The sequence below is a fragment of the Alexandromys fortis genome, unplaced genomic scaffold (assembly GCF_014885135.2).
Source record: "Alexandromys fortis isolate MF-2015 unplaced genomic scaffold, M_Fortis_MF-2015_v1.1 scaffold_228, whole genome shotgun sequence".
Lineage (NCBI taxonomy): Eukaryota > Metazoa > Chordata > Mammalia > Rodentia > Cricetidae > Alexandromys > Alexandromys fortis.
In genome coordinates, this window is record NW_026068115.1 from 1,454,600 (window position 1) to 1,480,359 (window position 25,760).

The 25,760-nt window shown below is 44.5% G+C and overlaps 2 protein-coding genes across 5 annotated transcripts in view; one reads left to right on the plus strand and one right to left on the minus strand.

The window, feature by feature from the left end:
• Positions 1-3,298, plus strand: part of Nek6 (NIMA related kinase 6) — a 73,862-nt gene extending 70,564 nt beyond the window's left edge. For all 4 annotated transcript variants that reach the window (XM_050124847.1, XM_050124844.1, XM_050124845.1 and 1 more), the window contains exon 10: positions 819-3,298. In XM_050124847.1, the coding sequence (XP_049980804.1) occupies positions 819-929 (111 nt within the window). In that variant the 3' untranslated portion in view covers positions 930-3,298. The remainder of the gene's footprint in view (positions 1-818) is intronic.
• A 138-nt stretch (positions 3,299-3,436) lies between these two features.
• Psmb7 (proteasome 20S subunit beta 7) overlaps positions 3,437-25,760 on the minus strand; it is a 59,398-nt gene continuing 37,074 nt past the window's right edge. Inside the window, exons 7-8 of the mRNA XM_050124848.1 lie at positions 6,002-6,153; positions 3,437-3,701 (exon numbers count right to left, since the gene is read on the minus strand). Coding sequence (XP_049980805.1) covers positions 3,590-3,701; positions 6,002-6,153 — 264 coding nt within the window. The 3' untranslated portion in view covers positions 3,437-3,589. The remainder of the gene's footprint in view (positions 3,702-6,001; positions 6,154-25,760) is intronic.

Here is a 25,760-nt window from a genome sequence, read left to right on the forward strand (position 1 = left end):
AAAATGCCAGGCAAAGGAGGGAAGCACATACTGTGGTTCTATAGGCAAGTTAAGCCAGTTCAGTGAGGAAGCAGTCCTAGCCCCTAACCTGAGGTGTATGCTGCAGCCCCGGGTCTCTGCAACATCCCTGGACCTTCCCGGGGCTCTGCCTTCCTGAGATCCTAGAGCGCTCTATCTACTTTTGCTGGTGACCACCAGCACCCCCAGCAGCAGGCACTGAGATGGAAACTTTGCAGCCTGCCCAGTGTAGCAAATTTAAGACCCAGGCTTTTTAAGGTCATTATTTTAATTACCATTAAAATGACTAGCATTCTGGCTATCAGAACAAGAGGGATAAGAGGCTTAAGGCACCCCTCCCCCACCCTGGCGGGCAAAGCCTTCAGTGTCTGGATAATTAAAAGCGTGTCTTTCATGAGCACAATGAAGAGGCCAGGGGGTGTTCAGACTGCAGCCTTGCTGCATGTTAATGCATTTATTATGATCAATAAGCCCTTTCCTTGAGTTTTCTCTGGTTTGGGCTTTGTGTGACTGACAGCAGACACACATGTGCAGAGTGCTCACACTCATGAATCTGCACAAAGGTGTGCACAGCTGGAAAATGATGATTGAGGGTAACAACTCTCAGGGTCTCAAAGCATCACCTCTGGAACCAGACAGGCCTAGGCATGCATGGGCCTAGCCTCCCCAAAAGCTGTGTGATCATACCTTATCCTGCAAAGCATTCTTCACTTGAAAGGGGACAACAGTGCCATCTGAGGTGCCATGTGGCAAAACATGTGGATGTAGGTTTAACTAACAGAACTGCTCTTTCCCTGTAGCTTCGGGAGCTGGTCAGTATGTGCATCTACCCTGACCCCAACCACCGACCTGACATTGGATATGTGCACCAGGTGGCTAGGCAGATGCATGTCTGGACATCAAGCACCTGAATGCAGCATGCCTCATCAAAGCCATCCACCACTTGTCTTACTTGAGTCGTCTCCCCGAGTGGCACCTGGAAGTTCCCACAGCCAAGACCAGAGGGCTCAGCGGGCTCCCAAAAGTGGCTGCCTCAGCCAGTGAGCTGAAAGCAGCTGGGTTATGGTCAAACTCCAAAGTCCTTTTTTTGAACTGTTGCAGACAATCTGAGCTGGGCTATTAGTGGGGGAAGGGGCATAGGCAGTCACTGAAGCCCCTTGTGCCAACTGCAATGTGAACCTCTGCCTGGTCCCTTCAGACCTGTGCAGGCCCATAGTGTCAGGAGGCTTGCAGGGAACAGGGTAAGGGTGTGGGTGAGCCTTTGCAAAAATGGTCACCAGCAGTTTTTAGTTCTTAGTACCTTTCACACAACCCGGCTGTGTGCTTCATTTACTCTCTTGTAAGGGAAATGGAAATAACGGTTTAGAGTAGAGATTTCCCTAATACCTTCTCTGCATTTTATAACTGGTGAGTGACAGTGAGGAGCACCCAGCATCAGACATTGAGAGGCATGGCGTCCCTGCCATGTACCATGGCCTCCTGGAATGCTGTGGCTCACTGAAGGATAAGTGCGCAGTATTATCTATCCATGGGAAGAGATCAAGAAAAATCCAAGAGCTTTGCCCTCACACTGCGCTTTACAAATTCTGGTTCTATATCTTCCTAGTGTGACTTGGGCAAGTTTGTTGGCCTTTCTGAGCCTTCATTTCCTCATGAGGTTATCTATCTTCCAGGTGACTGACAGGGTCTAAAACAAAAGATATTACTTAGGCAAGGCAGCCTAGGTTTGTTATCCCAGCACTTGGGAGGCAGAAGCAGGAGGGTTAAGGGGAAGTTTGAGATTGGACTGGACTACATAAGACCCTAGCTCAGAGAGAGAGATGCACATCAGCCAGCAGCGGCAGGTGATCCAAAAATGCAGCCTGTCACTCTTTCAGAAAACTCACGTCCGTGACCATGAGAGTCAAGAATTAAAAATACAACTGTATTAAGTGCAGGAAAAGCAGAAATATGCTCATTTACTTTTTGTTCTCAATAGGATTAACTGTGAAGACTAACTTATAAATGTGAATTTAAGGAAACTTAAGTGCTGGAGGAAACAGTCTGAATTATTTTGTTCTACTATGCCAGTGGTTCTCAAACCTCTATATTCCAAAAATATTTACATTATGATTCCTAACAGTAGCAAAATGACAGTTATGAAGCAGCGACAAAGTAACTTTATGACTGGGGTCAGCACACTGTGAGGAGCTGTACTAGAGGCTTGCAGCTTTAGGAAGGAACAACTGATATTGATTTTATCTATGCAGTACTACAGTACCCAAGCAGTACCTGCTTGGTGACAGGCCAGTGGTGCTGTGTCTTGTCAGATATTTAAGTCGTTGTCAGGTGAACTTACTACCCAGAGCTCCCAAAAATAGGGTCTCTGGCTGGCCACCACTCTCCGCACAGAACCTGCACTCCAAGGAGGGCCTCTGCTCTTTAGACAAAATGGGAAGAGGAGTGACTGCTGAGCAGCTCAGGGGTGGCCCTAACAGCACGTCAGTGTCATCTTGGACTGCAGACCAAATCCTGCACACAGCAGCAGCACTTCTTGAGGCACCTTTAGCAGCAACTTGCCAGGCCCCAGACGTCCAAGGAATACCAGAATATCTTTAAGTTCCCCCAAGTAATTCTGAGAATCATCAGCCAAGCTGCCGCCCTCAATAAACCCATTGTACTCACTCAAGCTGGCTCCAGCAGTTTCCAACAAGGGAAGCGGGATCTGTGGAGCACTCCACAGTATGTGCTCTGGGAGGACCAGAGTGGCTGTCTCTTGCCCAGCACTGACTCCTCAAAGTTTTCCTGACTCTTGGTAAGCACCGCGTCTGCTCTCAGAGGCTGTTCTTGTGTCCCTCGCACAATTAGCCTCTTAATTTCAGTTGTCCACCCACTGCCCAAACCAAGAGAACCATCGGGCCAATAAAATGGCCTCTGATGTCCAGAGTCTCCACCAATCATCATCCAGAGAGCAGTGCAAAGCTATGTCCTAATTACCATAAACAACAAACCCCAACCACTGCTTTGATTGTTATGAGAATGGCCAGAGTGCAGCTCACCAGTTTCACACAGCTGCCTTTCTCTGGACCTGAGCATGCATAGTCCACGACCTCAAACTGAAGGTGTCTGTCTCGTGTGTCTATGTGGAAGGCAGGGTAGGATACTAGGGTAAACTTGGAGTCTTGTGCATGCAAGGCAAGCTGTCCACTGGGTCATGCCACAGCCCCAAGACTCCCTCACTGCTTTCCACCTGAAATGCAGGCTGCTAGATACTGAATCACCCTGTTAGGAAGGACAGACGCCTGGGGCTGCCTCTAAGTGAAAACGAAGTAAGCAAGCACAGGCCTGGATCATAGCCAGTCACTCGGAGAGCCAAAGGAATTCATTCTGGTTTCAGGACACACCACTGACACACACTGGAACTCAAGACACAGGAGAGTCAGGTCAGCAGAGCCCAGACCCATAGTCCAGCACTCACTGGGTTTTGTCTTTTTTTAATTGAGCCTCACTCGGCAAGCAGTAGCCGAATGTATGTTTTGGGGTGTGGTGCACCCGTTACTCAAAAGACATAACCAACCACCCCCAGCACCATTCACGAAGTGTCCATGGTCTGGACAGTATCTTCTAGCACCTCGATCTCCAGAGTGGTAACTTTCTCAGTGAGGACAGCTGTAGTGCCTTTCTCACAGCTGTACCGGCCAAACCTGATGAGAGAAACAAAAGCAGTTAGGCCAAGACAGAGACACTGTGCCCAGACAGCAACAGGCTTGACTGGAGTCCTGGGGCTTCAGAGAGTCAACTGCCAAATGCTACAAAATGGGGCACTTGAGGGATATGTGTTAACACTTAAGAGATAATACAAAAGCACTGGTTTTCCATTTTCCTTCAACACTCCACCATCCTCAGTACATGATGGGAAGTATTTGGTCATTTGACTTCAGGCTGTCACTTCCTTAAAACTTACGTCCTTCCATGTAGCAGTGTGAGTGACACAATATGGCCTTCTGCCCCACAACTCTAGAAGCACCAGCAATACAACTAACATAGTCCAGACATCACTTCAGAACACACAAGGCCAACTGTCCTTGGGGTAGGTCTCTGAGCCAAGTGCTCACCCTGATCCACATGTGATCTCCTACCTCTCCAGAATTCTGATGCTGCCAAAATACAGCACAACAACAACTTCTCATGCTGGGATGATAGTTTCAGTAAGCTGGTACCCACCAATGGGAACTGTACCCTGATCAGATACTCCTAGGAAATTCTCCATTCAAACAGGTACTTGGGCCGGGGGACAGAAAGAAAAGAGTACCTGATGCTCAGGTAGGTGGACTTTAGGAGGAGGTACTTTTTCAAAACACATTTGTCCTTGTTCCCTTAAGGTTTAAAGATATCTCTTGGTATGTACCAGGCTGAGCTACTGGCAGTTAAGTGTTGCCTTGAGACCAAAGTCCCAGTGGCCCAAGAGCTGACTCATCTGACCTTTACCCTGTCTTTAGGGGGAGTGGACATGAGAGCCCCATACCTTTTGGGTTAGGCTGTCGGCCTTAACAGCATACAGGGCAAGAGCCAGGTTCATGGTGGCTAAAGGCATGGAGCAGCTGGCAAGCCTTTGCCCTCACCTCTTGCCCGTACTGGGGAGGGTTCCTTATCTAGGCAGCATTCTCACAGTCATCAGTCCAGAGGAGAGTGGGATTCTGAAGTGTGTGAAGATCCTGGTGCTGCCCCAGAGCAGATTACTGCTCACCTGCCTGTGCTTAGCCCCTTCTTCCTCGTCCCCCTACCAGCCTCCTCACCACATCGCTGGGTCTAAACCCACCCGAAGGCTAGGATGGAATTTGGAGCCTCACATATTCTAGGCACATGTTCTGCCACAAAACCACATCTCTGGCTCCACACAAGGATTCCTTTTGCAACCATGCCCAGTTTTCAAAGGTAGCTTTTAGAATTCTCTACCTAGGGAACTGATTATGGAGCAGACCCACTCCCCAGTTCTCTTCCCAAAGGATCAGCATCCTTCAGTGGAAGCTGGTCTCCTAAACCACCCCTGTATATTAGAGGCAGCTTCGTTCCCATTTCACTCAAGATCTGAGGAGCTGGGCACACTAGCCTAGCTCTATCATTTCAAATACAGGACTGATACCCACAGCCACCATCCCAACCAGCAGCCACCCCTTAATCCACTCCAGAGCTGTCTGACACTAAGCTTCCACAATGCCGATAGCAGCCAACGACAAAGAGCTAATGACACTTTCCTTGTCAATCTAGAGCTAGGGATCCTCAGTGGGTGTAGAAGCCTTGCAGAGGTCTGCGCTACTAACCAGAGCCCAGGCCCAGTTACTGCTCACTGACTTAGATGACTGTGGCTAAACACAGAACTTGGAACCCAGAGTGCTCAAGCAGCTGAACACCTATAAGAACTGTCAATCAACGAGCTATAGGTAAATGCAGACACCAGGTCCCAGGCCTTTTGGACCTAGAACATCACCTCACAGCTTGGATCCTGGTTTGTACTACTGAGGTGAAGCATCCAGAGAGCACAGGCCACAGGTTCAGTGGCACAACTCCCTTCAGCATGAACAACAGATGATGACCATGGCCACAATTCAGAGGCTGCTAGCCACTGGATTAGAACCTTTAGGATGTCTTGGGCCAGCCTGCATAAAAGTTTGTGGACTGGCAACTATGAAACGCAAACACCTCACAAGATGCCATTCCTAGCTTAAGATGCTGAAGAAAACATGAGGGGAGGTCGGAAAGAGGAGAGACCTCTGTCCCAGCTTTCAGCCTGAAGCTCTCTCCTGTCAACACACAGTAGATGAAGACACTTCTCCACACCTGACCACAGCCTGTGATCATAAACTAGCAGCCTGGAATCAAGACCTGCTGCTTTAGAACTCAGGCTTTTTTCTCAGTGTGGGAAAGAATCCAGAAAACCCAATCCAGATGACACCGAGATTCCAAAGGTGACAAGACACAAGGAAATGCCATGTCCTTCACTTACCTGGTCCCCTTCTTATTGGGCACCGAGTAGGGACGCAGAAAGTCCAGCTTGCTCTTACTGATGACACACAGATCAATGTTGCTTCCAGATCCCAAGTCATTAAAGATGCCAGCTGCGATAGCTTCACTCACCAACTTCTTAGCTTCTTCCTCCTAAGAAAGCAAAGGGCAGCCAAGACGATTTGTGCTCATAGAGAATGGTGACCTGCTCAGAAACACACCGGATGCTGCATAGGTGCGTTCGTGGTTTAAAATTTCCCTAAAACTATGACGTTTTCAACACCCATTTTTCTTTCTTTTCTTTTTTTACTTGTTTGTTTTTTGAGACAGGGTTTCTCTGTAGCTTTGGAGCCAGTTCTGGAACTCGTCTCAAACTCACAGCGATCCTCCTGCCTCTGCCTCCCAAGTGCTGGGATTAAAGTTGTGTGCCACCACCGCCTGGGCCTCAACACCCATATTTCAAAAGAGAACTGGCCTAAAGCTTTGTAGGTGATAAGTGGGGGACAGGCCTTTCATCCCTTCATGCCCGAGCCCCTTCCTCACACAGTGTCTCCCATCATATGCCGTCAGTACCCACCATTTAAAGACTTGGTGAGCTGTTCTATGGTGCCCAGAGGAAATGGCACTATTAGAAGGTGGCTTTGTTAGAGGAAGTGTGTCACTGTGGGGTGGGCTTTGAGGTCTCCTTTGCTCAAGCTAAACTCAGTGTGGTACACACAGTTCACCTGTTGCCTATGCATCAAGATGTAGAACCCTCAGCTCCTTCTCCAGCACATCTGACTGCAAACCACCATGCTTCCCACCATGAAGATAACAGGCTAAACTTCTGAAACTGTAAGGAAGCCTCAATTAAATGTTTGCCTTTATAAAAGTTGCCATGGTCATGATGTCTCTTCACAGCAACAGAAACCCTAACTAAGACATCTTCATAAGGGCCGGGCAGTAAATATTTTAGGCTTCTGGGCATGCTTGTTTGTTATAACCTCGCAATATAACCACCTAGCACAAAACAGCCAAAGACCATGCATAAGCAGGGTGATTGTGTGTCCCAATAAAACTTTTATTAACAAAAACAGGTGTCAGGCTGGATTTGACTCATGGGCTTAGTTTGCTAAATGATCAAAGTATCTTAACAGTGACTCCAGGAGAGAATCCTCCCACCCATGGATGGGGAAGACAAAGCTGCAGTTTATAAAATAAAGGAGAAAGGTGAACAGGCTTAGAAAAACACAAAAACTACTAGCTAACAAAGCCAACTTCCTGGTAACATAATGGAGAAAGTCAGCACTGTGGGGCTGAGACAAACTGATACCAAAGCACAATTGTAGTTCCGGGGAGTGAAACTACTTGCTCCTGAAGAATTTGTCTCTACCCTCTATGAACCTACAAGTTCACTGAAGTGACTTGCTGCTTCTCCCAAAAGTTCATTAACATTTTTAGTCAAGAGCCATCATATGCCAAGTGAGACACCAGAGCCACAAAGGTCCCAGAACCTCACCCTCTAGGGATTTTAGAAGTTCACTGGGAGCCTCAGACCCATGTGACTGCTCCAGGGCACGACAAGGGTCAAAGAGTGACAAAAATGGCTGCCTCCTTGAAGTTTCAAGGAGAGCAGAAGGCAGCCTGTAAACAAAGGCACCCAGGAAACTGGTGCAGTGCAAGGCAGCACTATAGAAATCCTTTATGCAGCAAGGAGAGAACGAGCCAGCCTTTTCTATGTGCTTCATCTGGCACAGGGTACAGACATGCGAGCCAAGCAAAATGCACACATCTCAGTAAACAACCTCCAGCTCCAACTCCCATGCACCAAATGCCCCAAATCTGGCCTAAGAATCTTGATGGACAAATAAATTCAAGGCTTTATGTTGTGAGAGAAGCAGAGCCAGGCTGGAATACTAGTGACAGGAGTGCCCTCTACAGACCCAAAGGAGGAAAGGAAGCTCTGCAAGAGTGGAAGGGATCCTTACAAAACCAGCAGCCAGACACATTCGTGAGGGCAGTAAAGCAAGTTATTCTTATGTGCATGTGCACAGTGCTGTAAGAATTCACCCCACAGGGCTGACCACCTACCTAATCAGGAACTCTCTCCTGGGACTCTCAATAGTCCCACAGAAGCCTTACCAGAAACCAGGAAAAGTGGCAGAGCAGATGGTAGTGGAGACTGCTCCCACATAGACAGCAAAACCTAACCATCCGCTTAACAAATGCAACCTCATTCCAACTCACTTTGCATATTAACCAACCTTAGATGTGCATGTGCACGCATGCTGGGAGCGCCCTGCTTGCTCCCCTGCTCAGGGCTGCCATCCCTTCTCCCCCTTCTCTTTTCTCCACTTAACCATTGCCTCTCTTTGTCTGTTCTCTCTCTGTTGCTGGTGCTCTGAGCAGGGCACATGGGACAAGGAGGAAAAGAAACAAAAAACCCAACAACAACAACAAAAAACAAAACAAACAAAGAAACAAAAAACCCAATAGGCAGCACTTAGCACTGCAGACCTTTAGTTCCCAAGGGAGGATGATGTGGAGGGTGTGGAAACATGAATTGCGTCACACATGCCTGTCTCCGTTCAACTGAAGCACCTGCGTCAAGTGCAGGTGATTCTCCCTGTTTTTGCAAACATTTGGAAATGGAAGCAGTTTGCTGGTAAAAGCACATTTCAAAAAAGTTCAAAAACTTGACTGTATTATGTATAATTTGGTTCAACTGTAAAAATCATCATTATATAGTCAAGTGTAAAGGCTTTTAAAAATTGGGGAAACATTTAAAGCTTCTTCGCCAATTCTAGGGGAGATGATTATTTGAGGAACTCCAGCTCCTGTGTTTGTCTGTGTGTCTCTGTCTCTGACACACACACCCATATTTTATACACTGAGTCAGACACCTGAATAACCATTATCCAGTTTCACTCCAGCCCCCAAACACCTTCTGAGGCTCATACTAATCAGAAAGTATGGCTGAGAGGGAGCCCCATGGTAACACAGCTAGCAGTAAACAGTAAATAGTAAAACAGGTTTGTGGTAGCCACAAGTCATATTAGCTAACAAATAACCTTTCTTGGACTCTGGGCTCTTCGCAAATCAGGGACACCAAAGCTGTGTCACTCCCTGTCACTATGAGCCTTGATACCTGGGTTAAGTTTAAGAACAGTGGCTGCCAATTTCTGTGTGGTCCAAGTATCAGGTCCCTGGAAGTCACCTCTATTGTGGAGTGGAGGACCTTGTGCTTCCCACAATCCCATAGACTACCTGCCTGACAAGGGCCTCTCTGTTTTCCACAGTGCTGAAGTAATGTTCCTACAATCTCATGCCAAGAATCAAAATCAAGATGAAGGTTTTATTTCATGTCCTTCTCCTAACCATCAAACTCCCTCAAAACACCAGGAGGCTGAAAGTGACTACCGCCTACCCATTGCTTACACAGTCTCTTCAAGAAGTATTTCCAGAGACCTAGTAACTTGAGAACCTGCTTTTTATGTCAAATACTGACTTGGACTTCTAGGCACAGATATACCTATACCACTAGTAAATTTATGTATTTTTTTCCTTAGAGTAAAATTTTGCAGCTAAATAACTTTTGTATTTAACATGTGCTATTGATGTTTTGGGCTACTATCAAAAAAAAATCCTAAGAGGTGGAGAAAACACCTCATTTTATCATCTTTGGCACACAGAACGTTCAAGAAATGTTTCTTTCTCTAGGAGTCAATCTTTCTAGGACTCTGCACCTACCTCCTTTTTCTGGAAGCTTTGAGGTGATCTGGGTCCTGAGCAACATCTGCCTGGGACAGGTGCTGCAGAGGAGCTCTGACCCAGTCACGCAGACCCTGTGTCCCCAGCTGCCCAGGCCCAGGTGCTGTATTCTATCCCTGCTGTGCAGCATCTTCCTCCAACCAGCCAGCTGCTCATGGATTTACATTGTTTATCTCAAGGGAACTTCAGTGTTAGACCTACAGGACACATCCCAGCAACAGAAAAAAGAGCCCTCCAGCATAAAAGAGTAGCTTCAAATCACAGACAGAAGACCATGACCCTGCCGACAAATAAACCAACTAACAAACAAACAAATCACTGGAGGGTCTCAGGCTCAAGACAGACAGAATTCTATCTTCAGACTCCTACATCCTGCTGTGTAGCTAGGGGACAGTAGCCACCTCTCTGAGATGGCTCTTCTCCTCCCTAATACATTCTACCTCACAGGTTTGCTGCAAAAACTAGAAATCAAGCACAGAAAGGAACCACTATAGTGACTGGCGCATGGCAAATGCTTAACGGCTGGTAACGTACTTAATAAAACAAGCCAGAGAGCTCCTGAAAAGACGCGGCCACCTCTCAGCCAGAGAAAGGCGGACCAGTCAAATCTGCTGACAAACCTTCACCCAGTGCCATGGAGAAATTCCTGTAATAATTAATACAAGCAAAGCACACTCCCTAAAAGTTCAAAGAATATAAAAGGAGCACTTCCTTCTTTATGGCTACAAAGACCAAACTAACTGGGAGTATCAGTCCCACGGGCCCCCCTGCTCCTTAAATGAGATCACAGTAAGAGTGATGTACTGCGCTCCACGTCAGCTGTGACAAGCAGCACTTTATAGAGCTATCTGTTTGTCTCCATCACTGCACCACACAATGTGTCCCTGGACTCCAATGTGCAGCTCCATTTACCGCTACATGACAAATGGGCAGCACTTGTAAAAGGCACAAAGAGGTCCACGTCGGCCATGTAATGGTCACCACAGCTGTACCCGAGTGCTTGAGGGGACAAAACAGACCCCCAAGTTCATTAAACTGACCAGTAATGGATCTTTCAAAAAGTGCCTTAGGAATCGTACAGAAAAGGCTAAAATAAATAACTCAGCATGGAAGGCTAATCTGAAACGGTGTTTGATAAATTATTTATACCACAGGCGATTGTCTGCATTTAATATTGGAGCTACTAGTAGCATCTTTAAAAGATGATTTATGTGTTGTAACGCTATTAAACTTTATATTGGCCCACTGCTAGCTATAAAGTCTGCTGAGATTTAGAGAATGAGTTTTAAACTGTCACTGCAATATCATAGGAGATGGAGACTGTATTAAATCTTTACTTGAAACCTGTTATCTAGAGAGTTGTGTTTTGTAGACACTCACAAACTGATAGATTACCTCTGCATCCGCTACAGTGTGGGTCCAAATAGTACTGCAGAGAAACTTCTCCACATTATCCCACATACAGTTACAATCCAATTCCTCTTCTCACTAAAGTGATCTTAGATGTGCCAGCCAATGGGCACCCTGCACTGTTAAGCTTCAAATTAATCCTCTTTAAAGAAACCCTGTGCAACCTGACAGTTATGGCTATGCATACCGAGCATACTTAGGCCAGGAGCAAGGAAAATATTAACTATATATTTGACTAAGAGCCTAACATACTATTTATTTGCAATGTAAAAATGCATGTATATGGCAGTCATTTGTAACTAAAAATTTTAGATTTTAAAAAGAAACAAAATTGATTCTTTGTAGGAAAATACCTTCTGTTAAATAGCTAGATAGAAGGTATGGGAAAGGGAGGAAGTGGCCTCTGTCATGAAGGGCAGGGTTCTCTGTGCCTTCTGCTTGTTTTTACTGCCTTGGAGGTGGGGAGGGGGCACTATACGTGCACCAAGAAACCAGAGGATGATGTAGATGTTGGTGCCTTCCTCAGTTGCTTTCCACCTTTTTGGTTTTTTGAGATAGGGTTGCTGCTCACTGAACCTGAAGCAAACTAACTGGCTAGACTGACTTGTAAACTAACCCCAGGGATCTGCCTGTCTCAGTGGGCCTACTGTTGGAATTTTTTTACATGGCTGACATATACACAAGCGCACGCACACACACACACGTGCGCGCGCGCGCACACACACACACACACACACACACACACACACACACACAATGTCATGGTGGTACATGCCTTCAGTCCTAGCACTCTTGAGGCAGATGTAGTGATGGAGGCCAACCTAGTCTTCATAATGAATTCCAGGACAGTTAGGGATACATAGTAAGAGCCCATCTCATAGAGGTTTAAAAATTAAAGGTTAAATCATAAATCAATCAGAACTTAGTTTATTAAAATAATCCAAATTAATCTTGGAAAACTCACATAATCTTTCTTTACTTTGATTTGGAAAAGCAAGCTTTTCTATGCTTGATTAAACAGAGACCTTGAACTCCATCATCCATGTCCGCAAACACATACACAAGAAATAACAGCCTACTGCTCTGATGATCTGAAGCAGAGCAGGTTAAGTCTGGGTATGGTTTTTGAGTTTGAGTTCTTAAACATGGACAACACTTCTGCACTTCATACCTTTCCAACTTTGTATCCCAGGAAATCAGTGTCCAACATGTATAACCATAAGTTAAGGAACAAGCTCTACTTCAAACACAGACAGCTTTGCTAGACTCAAAAGACAAAGATAAAGGACAGGCCAATACCAAAGAGAGAAATTCCAAATTTATGTCAGTCTCAACTGGAGGTCACTCAAGGACAGTTAACAGCAAGGAAGAAAGGGCTTGAATATGACATCTTGTAGTGTAATAGGCTGAGGTTTTAACTATACCATTGATGGGGCCTAAATTTAATGGCTGGTAGGTGAACAAAACTTAGAGCTCGAAAGAGTATTTTAAAAGTTCCCTCCCCCAGTAGTAGGCTTCTTACACAAATGTGATGTATCCCACATGTGGCCACATCCTTTATAGTAGAAAAGTTAATTTGTTTTTCAGACTGGGATGGGTAACAAAGTAAAGACATCCAAATTTCAGGTCTGACATGAGCTCTTGGGGACAGCCTGTTGAATACCTACAAATCACTGCGTAGAAGTAAATAGCAACTGGGCCTTTAAAGTTACCAATTTCAGCAGATACCTGGAATCCAAGCCCTTGGGAGACTATGGAAGGATGGTCATCAAGTTCAAGGCCAGCCTGGGCTAAAAGTAAACCTTATCGCAAAAAACCAAACTTGAGGGCTTGCTACTTTTAAAGTTTCTAGCTCCCATTAGAGATAGCCTGTAACTCCAGATCCAGGAGATCTGATGGCTCTGGCCTTCATCACCTTTAATATACACACACACACACACTTTAAAATAAACCCGTTTTTTAAACCAAACTTAAAAAATGAATGAAAGAACAAGTAAGTTTAAACAAAAAAAGAGATGGAATGTGTCCTTCTGATTGGAGTGGTACAGTATGCTGCCCTGTGTGGGTGCACCAGGATGTCAGTGATGCAATTCACCAAGGAAAGCTTGTGGTGGGTGCAGGAGAGACTTTAGGAGTTCTCAGGAAGGATGGGACGGCCCATCTGGGCTGTCCCAGTTAATCCGAGTCGGAAAACCCTGACTATAGCTAGAGACTTGGAGTGCACACAAGCTGTAGTAACAATGAGCCAGAAAAGGCTAGAAAGAACAAAGTTCTAGAAAGCCTGGTCACTCACTGAGCTGTAGCCTGCAAGAATGGAGACAGTGCCTCTGTCCAAGGGCTCCGAAGAAGAATAAAAAGACAGGAATCTCCAGGCACACAGGATTTACCAATCTATTGATGAGCTCTAGGGCAGAAGAAAGAAGCTGCGGTAAACTGCTGTGCTGAACACCCATGCCTTCTTCCGCCGCCCTTGTCTGCTTCTACAGGTGAGAACACGAGGGCGCACACAAAGCTTGGCGGATGCACCCACAGGCACTTGGCTGCGAGTGAAAAGAGCCAGGAATCTGTGCCAAACTAGTGCCTGGCACCACCAAAGTCTCTCTCCCTATCCGACCATTAGGAAAACTGACGGCAGGCAAGTGGTTTTACTGGAATCTATGACAGTGACTGGAAAGAAAATACCTGAGCTTCCAAAGGGAAAAGGACCAAAAGAGATGAGAACATATTGCTTTCCACAAGGACAGGAGACCAGCGTTCACAGCACAATGAACACAAACACATTTCCAAGGCTGCAATGAATCAAACGTAAGGAGAGAAAAGAAAAAAAAAAAAAAAAAACAAGGTTTAAAAAGAATGTGGTAAATATGCCTAGTAATTCTCAAAATCTATTATCTCGCTCCTGAACTAAAATGGCCAGATAAACCGTTTATCACTGAAAACGGGAAGGAAGGTGAGGAGGTTAGACCTGGGCTTGGGATGCAGTTCAGTGACAGAATAAGCGCTTTACACCTGTGATACCCTAGGCTCAATCTCAGTACTAAAAGGGGGAAGGAAGGAGGCAAAGGTGTGGCAGGAAAGGGTTTGATAAAAACAGAAGGGAATCTGTAGCACAGGTCTCAACAGATGTAAGTCCCATCCTGTGGCCAGGTACCTGCAAATGCTCAAGGCCAGTGGAGCGTGTCCTCGCACTATCCTGCTTCTATAGCCTCAAAATCTAAGAATGATGGGCAGAAGAGCCAAGAACGAACAGAGTACCACATTCTAGAAAATTTCAAGATAGTCACAAATAAAGCAAATTTCAAGTCATGCAAAATTGTTTACAAAATGTCTAGGTTCAATCAGCTCTGCATGAATGCACGCCTGGATGTAAGCACATACTTCAGGCACAACTGTACTAGGGAAGAGTTCTGAGCAGAGCCTCTCAGGGAGGAACATTGAAACCCCTAAGGAGAAAGGAATCTTACTAGGTTGAAATGCGTGCTACCAAGAGGCAGGCTTGAAAAAGAAGTGGGTAGTCAGAGGTTTTACTAGTCAGGTCTTGAGAACTGGGCCAAGTCTTGAGATGGAGTGAAAGAAAACCAAAGTAGAGGGCAGACGCAGCATCAGGAGTCAGGAACAAGGAGTGGGGAAGGTGTGGTTAGGCAGGTAGGCACAGTGGAGCTGAATTCCCGAGAGCCTTACACATCATGCTGCATCAGCCCTCTAAGCAGTGGAAAGCCATGTACACTTTTAGCTAGGAGCTGATATGGCTAGATTTGTGCTTGCAGAACCCGGGACTAGAAGCACTAGAGAGAGACAAGAGGCAAAAGCAGGATAGATGTGTCAAGCACACTCCTGGTGAGGACAGCTTGGTACACTGGCAGGAAAGGTATGGGTTAAGAGGGGTATAGAGAGGGTGTCACATGGACATCTTGCATGCTGTGGCCACTGAGTACTCCTCTGAATGAATGCAGCCGGCGCACAGGGGCTGTCTGTAATTTCTGGTGGGTTGATGGAAAAGACAATAGTAACTGATATAATCTCTAGACAATGGTACGTTTCCACAACAGATTCCCTAAAGGGTGTCTACAGAAAGGGACAAAATAAAGTTAAGTTAGACTCGTTCAAAGTTTACTGAACTTACAGGGGAGGAGTAACAAATCAACAAGGGAAGCAACCCACTTGGGCAAGAATAGTAACCTGGGAAAGGCAGGGAAGAGGGGAGTAACTAGAAGCAGCTAACAACAACTAGGACCCTCTCTGAGGACCAAGCTCATCACCTTTTCCTGGGCCCCAAGACTCAGTCTTCACATAAACTCTCAGTTCCTTAAGGGCAGAGAAGGTATGCTTCCAAAAGGTTACAAAGAAGCCAGATGTGATGGTAGTCCCCTGTATCCCAGAATCAAGAGGCAGAGGCCAGCTTGGTCTGCATAGTTCCAGCCAATCAGGGCTAAGCAATGATACCCTGTCTGGAGGCAGGGAGGAGAGAACACAAACAATAAAACTTCTGGAGTCTGGTTCTGATAGATCTATTTAAAGGACTAGAGAATTTTTTTTTAATTTTTAAATTTTTTTAAAGACAAGCTGGGTGTAGGGTGGGGTGTCAAGCTTGCTAGCAAGCACCTTTACCACTGAGCATCTCACCGGCCTTGGCTTAAAGAACATAAGGGAATAAAGATTAAGCATGAACCCAGCCTTGTTAATTACTAGCTGTAAGACTTCAGTGGTTTCATCACACAGCATTTTTTAGGTCTTCCCTACAAGAGGCCCATAATCTAGCACCTAGGATTTTAAGTCTCATCTGTTCCTATGCACAAGGGAAGTTGCTTGTCCAGTGTTCTTCCTTTGTGCAGACAACCGTGCTGGCTGCTGTTGATCCGATTCCTCTGTGTTCACTAGCCTTCCCCAACAAAATTACAAAACAAAAGTCTCACTCTTCTAGAACTGATAATAACAGAGCCAAAAAAAAAATCAATTATGAAAGCAGCTATTATACTACAAACGAAATCTGATATGAAGCTTTAAGTCTCGGTTGCCAGTGCACCTTTCATATAGAATTTACTGCTCTATTTCAGAAGTGCACTGAAAAACCACACTTTTACTTCCTCTCTTCACTAGAAACTTCTCTATGGGGGATAGAATTCACATCTAATGCACTGCACTAACCATGTCCCCATCCCCACTTACTCTGCTCAAGCGCTCCCACCCTCACTCCTATCTTACAAATGCAGGGAGGCAGAGGATAACAAATGACCAGCCTACAGCATATGATCAAAAACTGAAAGGCCTAAGATGAAACCACTTGGCCTGACCCCAAAGTCCACGGTTTGTACACCCAAGAAAACAAAACCTCCGAACAATCCCCCAAATCATGGCATTGTGGTTTAAACCATGCGACTCTAGCAAGTCCTGGGTCCAGGTGGGTAACATCTGCTGACTCCACTGCACGATCTACCCATCCTCAACAAGTCCTAAGTGGAAGCCTGTGAGACACCCACAGCTCCCATCTCTAAAGCGCAGCTCCTCTCCCAGAACAGAGTGAATCAGATTCTTCTCTTTACTGTGTATCCGCAATAAAAGATGCCATCCACCTTTGCTTTCAAAAGGCCATCTGTCGACTACAAGTCTTAACTAAAACTGAACAAAAGGGCAAGGACAAAACTTTCTTTAAAAGTTTTGGGGCAAGAGACTGGAGAACAAGCTGTTGATACACCCGAGTAGCCATTTACACGCATGATCTTCCCAAAGTCTTCCTAGAAGGTTGGCTTCCATTCATATTAGGAGTGAATTTTTTGCTTTATTAGCAGGCCTACACAGGGAAGCGAAAGCCCAAGGCACAAACAGGCCTCTTCAAAACCCATACACCTTGGTGCTCCTTACCCCAACTACTCATCTGGGTTTTGTCAGGGTTGGAGAGATGGCTCGGCAGTCAAGAGTACCAGCTGCTCTTGCAGAGGCTCTGGGCTGGGTTCTAAGTGCCTATATGGCAGTTCTCAATTGTCACTCCAGTTCTGGGGCTCCAATACTTTTATCCTCCTTGGGCACCAGATACCCATGTGGTACATGTGTGTGCATGCAAGCAAACATTCAAACATATGAAATAAAGGTTATATTGGGGGGGTGTTTTTAAAAATCTTTTTCTGAGACACTTTTGCTAGGTAGCTACAACTGTCCTCCTGCCTCAGCCTCCCCAGGACTGAAACAGGAATGCTGCCACTATCCTCAGCTTTCATCTTGACAGCCAACGGATTGCCAAGGAACCAAAGTCAACAGATCATTTTATCTTTGTAATTTTTTCCTATCACCACAGTTCCAATTTCAGAAAAATGATTATCTAGTGCTGTGATCTGCATTCTATGGTTACAGTACTCCCTGTAAACAATATTTGTGTGTGTGTGCGTGTAGCATAACTTGATATTTGTTTTAGTTTCTGCAGTTTCAGGGCTAGACAAGAATGGTATAAATTATCTCACAGAAACCCACAAGTAACATTATCTGTGAAGGTTAAAACTTTAACTACCTTCCTGAGGTATGCTGCTGGGGTCTCATTACAGCTGGTAATCTCACATTCCACCATGCACAACACACTAAGCACCAGCATCTCCCAATTACAATGCCACGTAAATCTCAAAGGATATCTGAAGTCTACACAGCTCCTGCACCCACTGCTGAAACACAACCACCTCTAATGGAATGTGGCAGCTTTCTAAACTTAAATATTCACATGCAGGGACAGGGCTGCTGAGCTCCAGCCCTAGCACATGCTGAAGAGTGCATGCTAATTAAAAAGCCATGCTAACTCAGAAAGTGACCACTCACACAACTTTAGAACTGTACACTGTCTGGAGTTTCTTTTCTTACTTCCAAATATGTCCAACCGTCTAAAGTTCCAGGGTAACAAATAACAGAGCAGGACCGCATCAAGTACCTTTATGCAGAATAAACTCCTTTAGGGTTGGTGTCCTACCCTTCCACAAACCCCGACAACCTATGTGACCTGCTGCATGCTCTGCCAATTGTCTCTAAGTCTGTGTTGTGTTATGTTCCCTCCCACCCCACTCGTGTTTGACCTCTAAAAGTTGACCCCTTGTATGCCAATTTGTTGTGTGTGTCATCACATACTGTCGGTAGTTGTTTGTGGACCTGTTTGTACTACCAGACTAAGACTGTCACAGACCCTGATCAACAAACCAGTCTTTGCGTTCCCACAAGACCCCTGCCTGTCATCAGCTTCCAGAGGCCCATAGCATCCAGCTTTTCTTCTGGGACTACCTTTGCCATGTTTGCTGTGCCTGAGGCGTTTGTGAGAATGGGCACCTTTTGAAAAGTCTTCACAATAAGCCAAAGGCTGACAGTCACTCTTCCCATAATCATCGGTCACTTCTAGAACTATTTAACTCCAGCTACCAAAACCAGCACTTTTATAAGTTGTCATGAAAAACAGCCTAAAACCAAGACATAATGGCTTGGAATTATCTTATCTTAGCCGACTTTAGTCGCATCCCTCTCTTCTTAAGAACTGCCAATCCCTTCCAATACTGGCAGCTGTTTGTCCAGATCTCTCGATCCATGAGATTGCTGACTTTCCCCTGAGTAGATTGAGATATGAAAACTGAGGATCTTCTTCATTTTACAGAAACGAAACTTCCTTGTAGAATACAGGGGTAATTTTTTTTAATTACCATGTTTTAGATCAGAAGGTAAAAGCAGCACAGAAGCAATTCCTAACTTTCTGGGCCATCCGATCTGACTGGTGACACAGTGAACTCATTCTCGCAGCAGCTCTCTGAATGCTTAATGCCTGCATTACCACGCTTGCCGGTTTTTATGTTTACCAGTATATATAGCATGAACCAAAAAGACACTACATTTAAATGCTTAGCCCCAAATGTTATTTTAAGCATAATTTCTCCATAGAGCCACTTTATTTTTTAAAAAGAAAAAAAAGGGGAAATTTCCTAAAATTCCTAATCACACTTCAGTGTATATCAGTGGATGTGTAATGTTGGGTTGCTTTGCACACCCACATGCCCACCACCTCCCCCTTCCTGATATCACATACCACACAAGTATAATAAACCATGTTAATATTTCATATCATTGTGAAATATGCTGGAGTACCAATTCAACATCTGCTGTCTTTAGGGCCCGGGAGTCCCGCAGAGGCACTTTCAATTTGTAATTGAGTTCTATGCTGAATTAATCAGCAGTTTATCTTTTTCACTAAAATAACATCTTCACCACTAACCCAAATTTACATTAAGAATTTATGTCAAATTACCTGCCAACGCAAACTTATAGGATTCTAAGCTACCATCTAGTAACACTCAGTCCTATACTTCATCTCTTGTATTTCTCTTACTCATACACAAGAAAAGCAGAAACCCATTGTTCAAGAGTCTATAAGCTTCTGGCCACAGGCAGCTCCTTGGCTTTGTAACAAAACCCCACTCTGACACTGGAATTTTAGCTCACAGTCACACCCCTGACAGTCACTTGTAGGTAATTGTGATTCTCATTTCTACAATAGAGTTCTAGAAATCTGAAAAAGAACTTCTTTTATTCTTCTCCTAAGGAACTCATATTCCAAATGTTGGCTTCACCTGAGTACCACAAAGATAAAGGCTAAAATTCAAGTCAACAAAGGCAATTCTATTAGACAAAAGAAGGTGAAGGTGCCACCACAATGCACAATAGAAGTCACCAGACATTAACCCACTCAATACTAGTCCTGCATCTGGCCTCTGCTTCTCTGACTGCATAGTCCCCACAAAGTCTTACTTTGCCTGCTGGATTTTTGCCACAGGTGCAGGCAGCAACATACTGTGAAATATTTCTCCTACATAGTACATTTCTCTCTACATTTCAGTTATAGAAAATATGTGAAGCAAAAGCATTTCAGAAGGAGCACCTGCTCCAAAGAAATGCATCACAAATAATTACCTATCGACCACAATGCAGGAGAAGGCCTCTTTCCATCTGCTTTGCTAATGGCTGCACAGGAAGTCTCTCCTGCACTCAGGATGGCCTCTTCCCATCCCACTCCTGGTCCAGCACCATGTGCAGTGTGCTGTATTCAGCTGGCACCAGTAAGAATCTTCTGAGTGATCACAAACTGATTCTTTAGGAATATGAAACTCAGCACAGAAATACTTTTAGCAGAAAATTTCTTTAAAAGAATTAAAGCCAACAGATTTGCCAGGTCACTATTTATAACTATCCTTTCATTAATCCTCAAAGATTCAGAACTAGGTACCCTTGGGATTCATGGAGTCACTTTCCTAAGGTTTACTGAATCTAGAATCCCAGAAACCTGAGTCAAGAGGAATTCTTCCGTGCACCTGGAGACTCAGGAGAACTGCGGCTTTTCTCTCCCAATCTCTCTTCCTTTGGTTCCCAAGATTAAACAGAACAGGAAAAACTTAATCTTTCCTCATCCCATACCCTAGACATCCGACTTTTAACTTTATTAAAAGCAGAACATAAGGTGGTGGTGACACCTTTAATCTCAACACTAGGGAGGCAGCAGAGAGGCAGGTGGATTTCTGTGAGTTCAAGGCCAGCCTGGTCTACAGAGTGAGTTCCAGGACAGCCAGGCTGCTACACAGAGAGACCCTGTCTCAATCCAAAGGTAAAAACAAACAATATAACAAGGGTGGAAATGAAAACCATCCACCAATATTAAACTGGCATTCTGGAGAGAGAGTTGAAAAGACTTGGATTTGTCAGAGAAACAGACAGCTAAGGATCCACTTCTAAGTCAAGAAGACTGTGGAATCCCAAAGAACCAGAGGGAGAAAAACAGTCTCTTGTCAAATCTAAATGCTGCACAGAAAAAGTCCTGCTCCTGAACCAACAGACACAGAATAAAGAAAACTGTACTCTAAAGTTTCACAAGAACGCCTATGAGAACAAGAAAACCTGGGGAGGCACCTTAGTTCAGGAAGTCCCTTTCTGCCTCTCCAAAGTGGGCTGCTGGACAGTTCCAATTCAAGAAAACAAACTCACTTTTTTTTTTACAGTTTGAGTTCTTTATTTATTATTTATTTATTAAAGATTTCTGTCTCTTCCCCACCGCCGCCTCCCCTTTCCCTCCCGCTTCCCCAATCAAGTCCCCCTCCCTCATCAGCCCAAAGAACAATCAGGGTTCCCTGCCCTGTGGGAAGTCCAAGGACCACCCACCTCCATCCAGGTCTAGTAAGGTGAGCATCCAAACTGCCTAGGCTCCCACAAGACCAATAGGTGCAGTAGGATCAAAAACCCATTGCCATTGTTCTTGAGGTCTCAGTAGTCCTCATTGTCCGCTATGTTCAGCGAGACCGGTTTTAACCCAGGCTTGTTCAGACCCAGGCCAGCTGGCCTTGGTGAGTTCCCGATAGAACATCCCCATTGTCTCAGTGTGTGGGTGCACCCCTCGCCGTCCTGAGTTCCTTGCTCGTGCTCTCTCTCCTTCTGCTCCTGATTTGGACCTTGAGATTTCAGTTCGGTGCTCCAATGTGGGTCACTGTCTCTGTCTCTTGTCTCCTTTCATCGCCTGATGAAGGTTAATGAACAAACTCACTTTTTAAGAAATGTTTGTTTTAGTGGTTGCTGTGTGTATGTGTGTGTGTGTAGATCAGAGGATTTCTCTCCTTCCATCATGGGCTCCAGGGATGAAACTCATGTCACCGGGCTTCTGTGGCAAGCACTATGTCCTCTGAGTCATCTTGCCCCCAACCCCCAATTGCTGGAGATCAAACCCAGAGTCTTGCACCAAACTCACTTTTTAAAAGAAAACCATAGGACAAGTTTCCCACTTTGAGTCTGCCCACTCTACAGCATGCACGACAATCCCTGTTCTGACCTTACCCTACCCTAACTCCAACTCTGCTTCACGGTTTTTAAAAAAGGAAACAGATTATATACAAGCTGGTAGGAGGCATCCCATCAATACTGCTTCCCATAAGGAGGAATTCCCCCAAATCTCCTACTAACCCATAAATGTCTACTTATTGCTAAGCGTTACTCATCAATTCCACTGAAAAGCACTACTGTAAATAATTCTATGCAAGGTTTCTGGGATTGTATTTTGGGGGTTCTGACACCTCTAAACCTAAAGTTGCATGTTAAATAGAACCAGAGAAAAAAATTACCTTAGAAATTAATATATCTTTTTGATCTAACAATAAAGACACGCTATTACGGATTCTCATGCTTACGGTCTTAAGGAAAACCGGTAAAAAGAAATTGTGACCAAAGGCAAACTACAGAAACAACCTCTAAAAGACCTTCCAAAGGGATCTTTCACTATTTAAACAAATACATAATCAGACCAATTACTGCCCAAAACCAGAGCTTATAAGCATGTACAATGTTAAACTGTTCAATCTACACATTCCCACAGTCACATTTTTTCTTAATAAGGGATTCATTAAAACCAAAGTGAAACACAATTCGCCCTCACCTGGATGACTCAAAATGACAGGTGGCAAGCATTGGTTACGGATGTAAAGCAATCAAAACCTTCCTATGCTGCTTCCAACACAGAATTTATGGAAAGGTCTGGCAATACCACAAAAGGTTAGCCCTGATCTACAAACACACAAGAGATGTTCACAGACGAATGGAAAGGAGCCAAACAGTAGAAATAATCCAAATGCCCACCAACTAAAGGGTAGCCAAAGGATGCCACCACATCCATTCAATTTCATAAAACAATGACATGCTAAAATGTGCCACAACATGAATGAAATCTTTTGAAAATATTAAAATAAGTCTTTTTTAAAATCACCTATCGTGACATTCATGAAAAATGTCCAGAATAGGTGGCTTGACAGGAAATAAGCAATGATATAACTTTGGTCTTTAGAGTCAGACAAAGTTTAAAATGTTCTAACTTATTACAGTGATAACTGTACAACTCTTAATGAAATAGTAAAAGCTAACTTGTACACAGGCAAACTGTATGGGTGTGAATTATGAACCAATGAAGTTGTCTCTAGATAATAAGGCATCTAATGTTTCTAGAAGAAAGTGTCCTTAAAAAGGTCAAAATACTTAATGACATGCTGCATATCAATCAATAAATCCACATTCTAGTAATTTTTAAAAGCAAAAGATCACAATAAACAAAAGGGCCAGCACCAAAAGAATTTTGGTTTGAATTGCAGATTTTCCTCTAGACATATAAGACACTTAAACTGATGTAACTACCACATAAATACAAGCTTAAACTTGAAAAATCTGAAAAACTAAGTCAAGAGATGCTCACTAAGTTGATATCATTTTTACTATTTGTTAAGGTCAGCCTTTTTTCTTTAAATTGCATTCACTTAACATTGTGTTTAATGCCAATGGGGTTCAAGCTGCACAGGAAGGCACTCTGCTAAACCCCATAGTCCTCCATGATCACCATTCTCTGTGGTGTGGGTTCTGCCTGCAAACCTCCCAGTCAGTGGTCATCTTCCAATAGAGTCATTAAAGCTCTCAGTGTCAGCTGGGAGGACGAACCAGCAGCTTCCACACCTGAGCCCCTGTGGCAGGGACAGAGGCATTAGGATCAAGATCACTAATGAATACAGAATTCATATGCTGCTTGTCAGGGTTCTGAGCTCGCAGTCCACAGATGCGACCTAAATAGAATGTCGGACAGAACAATTGTTGACGAAGATTAAAAAGTTTTGGCAGTTGGAGAAGAGAGAGCACCTCATTATTCAAATACAATAGTCTTGCTTTGCCCCACCCCCACCCCTGTTCAAGTTATTCATGACTTGCTTCAAATGGACAAATATCACACACCAGCATTTAAAAACCTCTTGGTCTCCTCACTAAATCTGAGGAGGGTTGTGCCATCTATACATCAGCCATCCACAGAAAACAACTCTGTTATAAATAGACATCATTAGGAAACTTTGAAGAGGAATAACCACAGGATATTTGGGTTGGAGGACTGATACAGATGAAAACAAAGACGAAAAAACAAACCCAAAGTCTTAGATTCAAAGAGAAGAAAAAAATCTCTGCCACAGCCAAATGTATTTCTCCCTCCTTCCCCTGCCCTGTCCACCTCTCTCTCCTCTTTGTGCACCCCCTCTGACACATGCCTGGCTTTCTGTTGTCTTCACAAGACCTCATGAGAGGAAAAGAACACTCCAGCCTCAAGAGTAAGATATCTTCCTACTCTGCTGTCAAATAATTACATACCAGGCAAAGAGACACAACCACACAGTAGCTGATTTCAGCAAACAACTCCAAAGTCAGACTGATAAGAGTTCAAATACTGACCTCACTGCTGACCATCTATGTAACCTCAAGACAGGTTATCTGATCTCTCCATGGGCTGATTTTCTTTCCTTCAAATTGTGGGTAACAAAGCACTAACCTCCAAGATTGTTGAAAAGTGAAAAAACACAGGGAGGCTGTTAGAAGCGAGCCAGGCACACAAGTAAACATCTAAAACCATGGCTGCTGCATTCATTACCTTCCCCCCAAAAGCAAACACTCCCATAATACACAGACTTGTGCTGTCCTCATGCCCATCACATGGGTCTGTCTTGGATGGTAAGCTTCCATATGGGAAAGAAGGCTCTTTCTTCTCTATGCTATAAACCCCCAAGTCTGATAGCAGATCCTAATGTTAGTGGCTTCTAGGTGACATTTTCAACCTACTACTAACTAGAAGACAGTCACCATGTTTCAGAAACCCAATTTTGTATACACTGCCATTGAAGGTGTTTTACTGCTAGGATCTAATCCTCTTGACAACCTGCAGGTAGGTCTCTGAAACTTGGCTCACAGATTTGGTCCCCTAGTTGCCCAGAGCCATGCTGTGAGTAGTAAAACAGAAACAGAGGAGCAGCCCAATCCTCCAACACCTAAGCCCCATTCCCCCATAACGAATTTATGCTCTTGGTTACCCACAGGACCATGCTATGTGATAAACTGAACGGATTTTTAAAAGAACAAAATAATACAGATCTCTGCCACTAACCATCCCTCTGTTCCCAGAGGTGAAGTTTGCAGTTTTGCTTCTATTACACACACACACACACACACACACACACACACACACACACACACACACACACAATCACTTCTAAGATTTGCTGTCAGAGCAGCAGACTGATATCAAGTCTTCCATTATTTAAATGGATCTAAAGCTGCCCGCAATGACAGATTAATCCTGTTTCTTCAGTAGCTAGGTGTTTGGCGTCACGTTTGTGAAATAACCGCAAGCCTTTAGGGCGATGGCTGCTCACATCTTTAGCAATCCGCAAAGGGCTTCCCTAGAGGCCAGCACTGGCCAAGCGATGAAATATGACTCCATAAATCGGACAGCTGAGTGGCACTTGTATACGTCACCATCTATCTTTGTACTTCTCTGAAGGGTACAGGGTAAGAGCTCATCCCTTGGTACTGCAACCACAAAAAGGGCCATCACAGTAGGCACTGACGAAGTATGTGTTACTTAAAACTGAAGCCACACTAAGACTGGAGGAAAAGATCCTGCCGGTGTTAGCATGCCTCAGGCAGTGGTAGAAACTTCAACAAGTCATCTTCAAAAGGCAGAGAGCCAGAGCTCTAGAAACCTGCAAAAATTGGCTAAGCCTGCAGTCTTCATTGCTTTAAGTTGAGCATCTTCA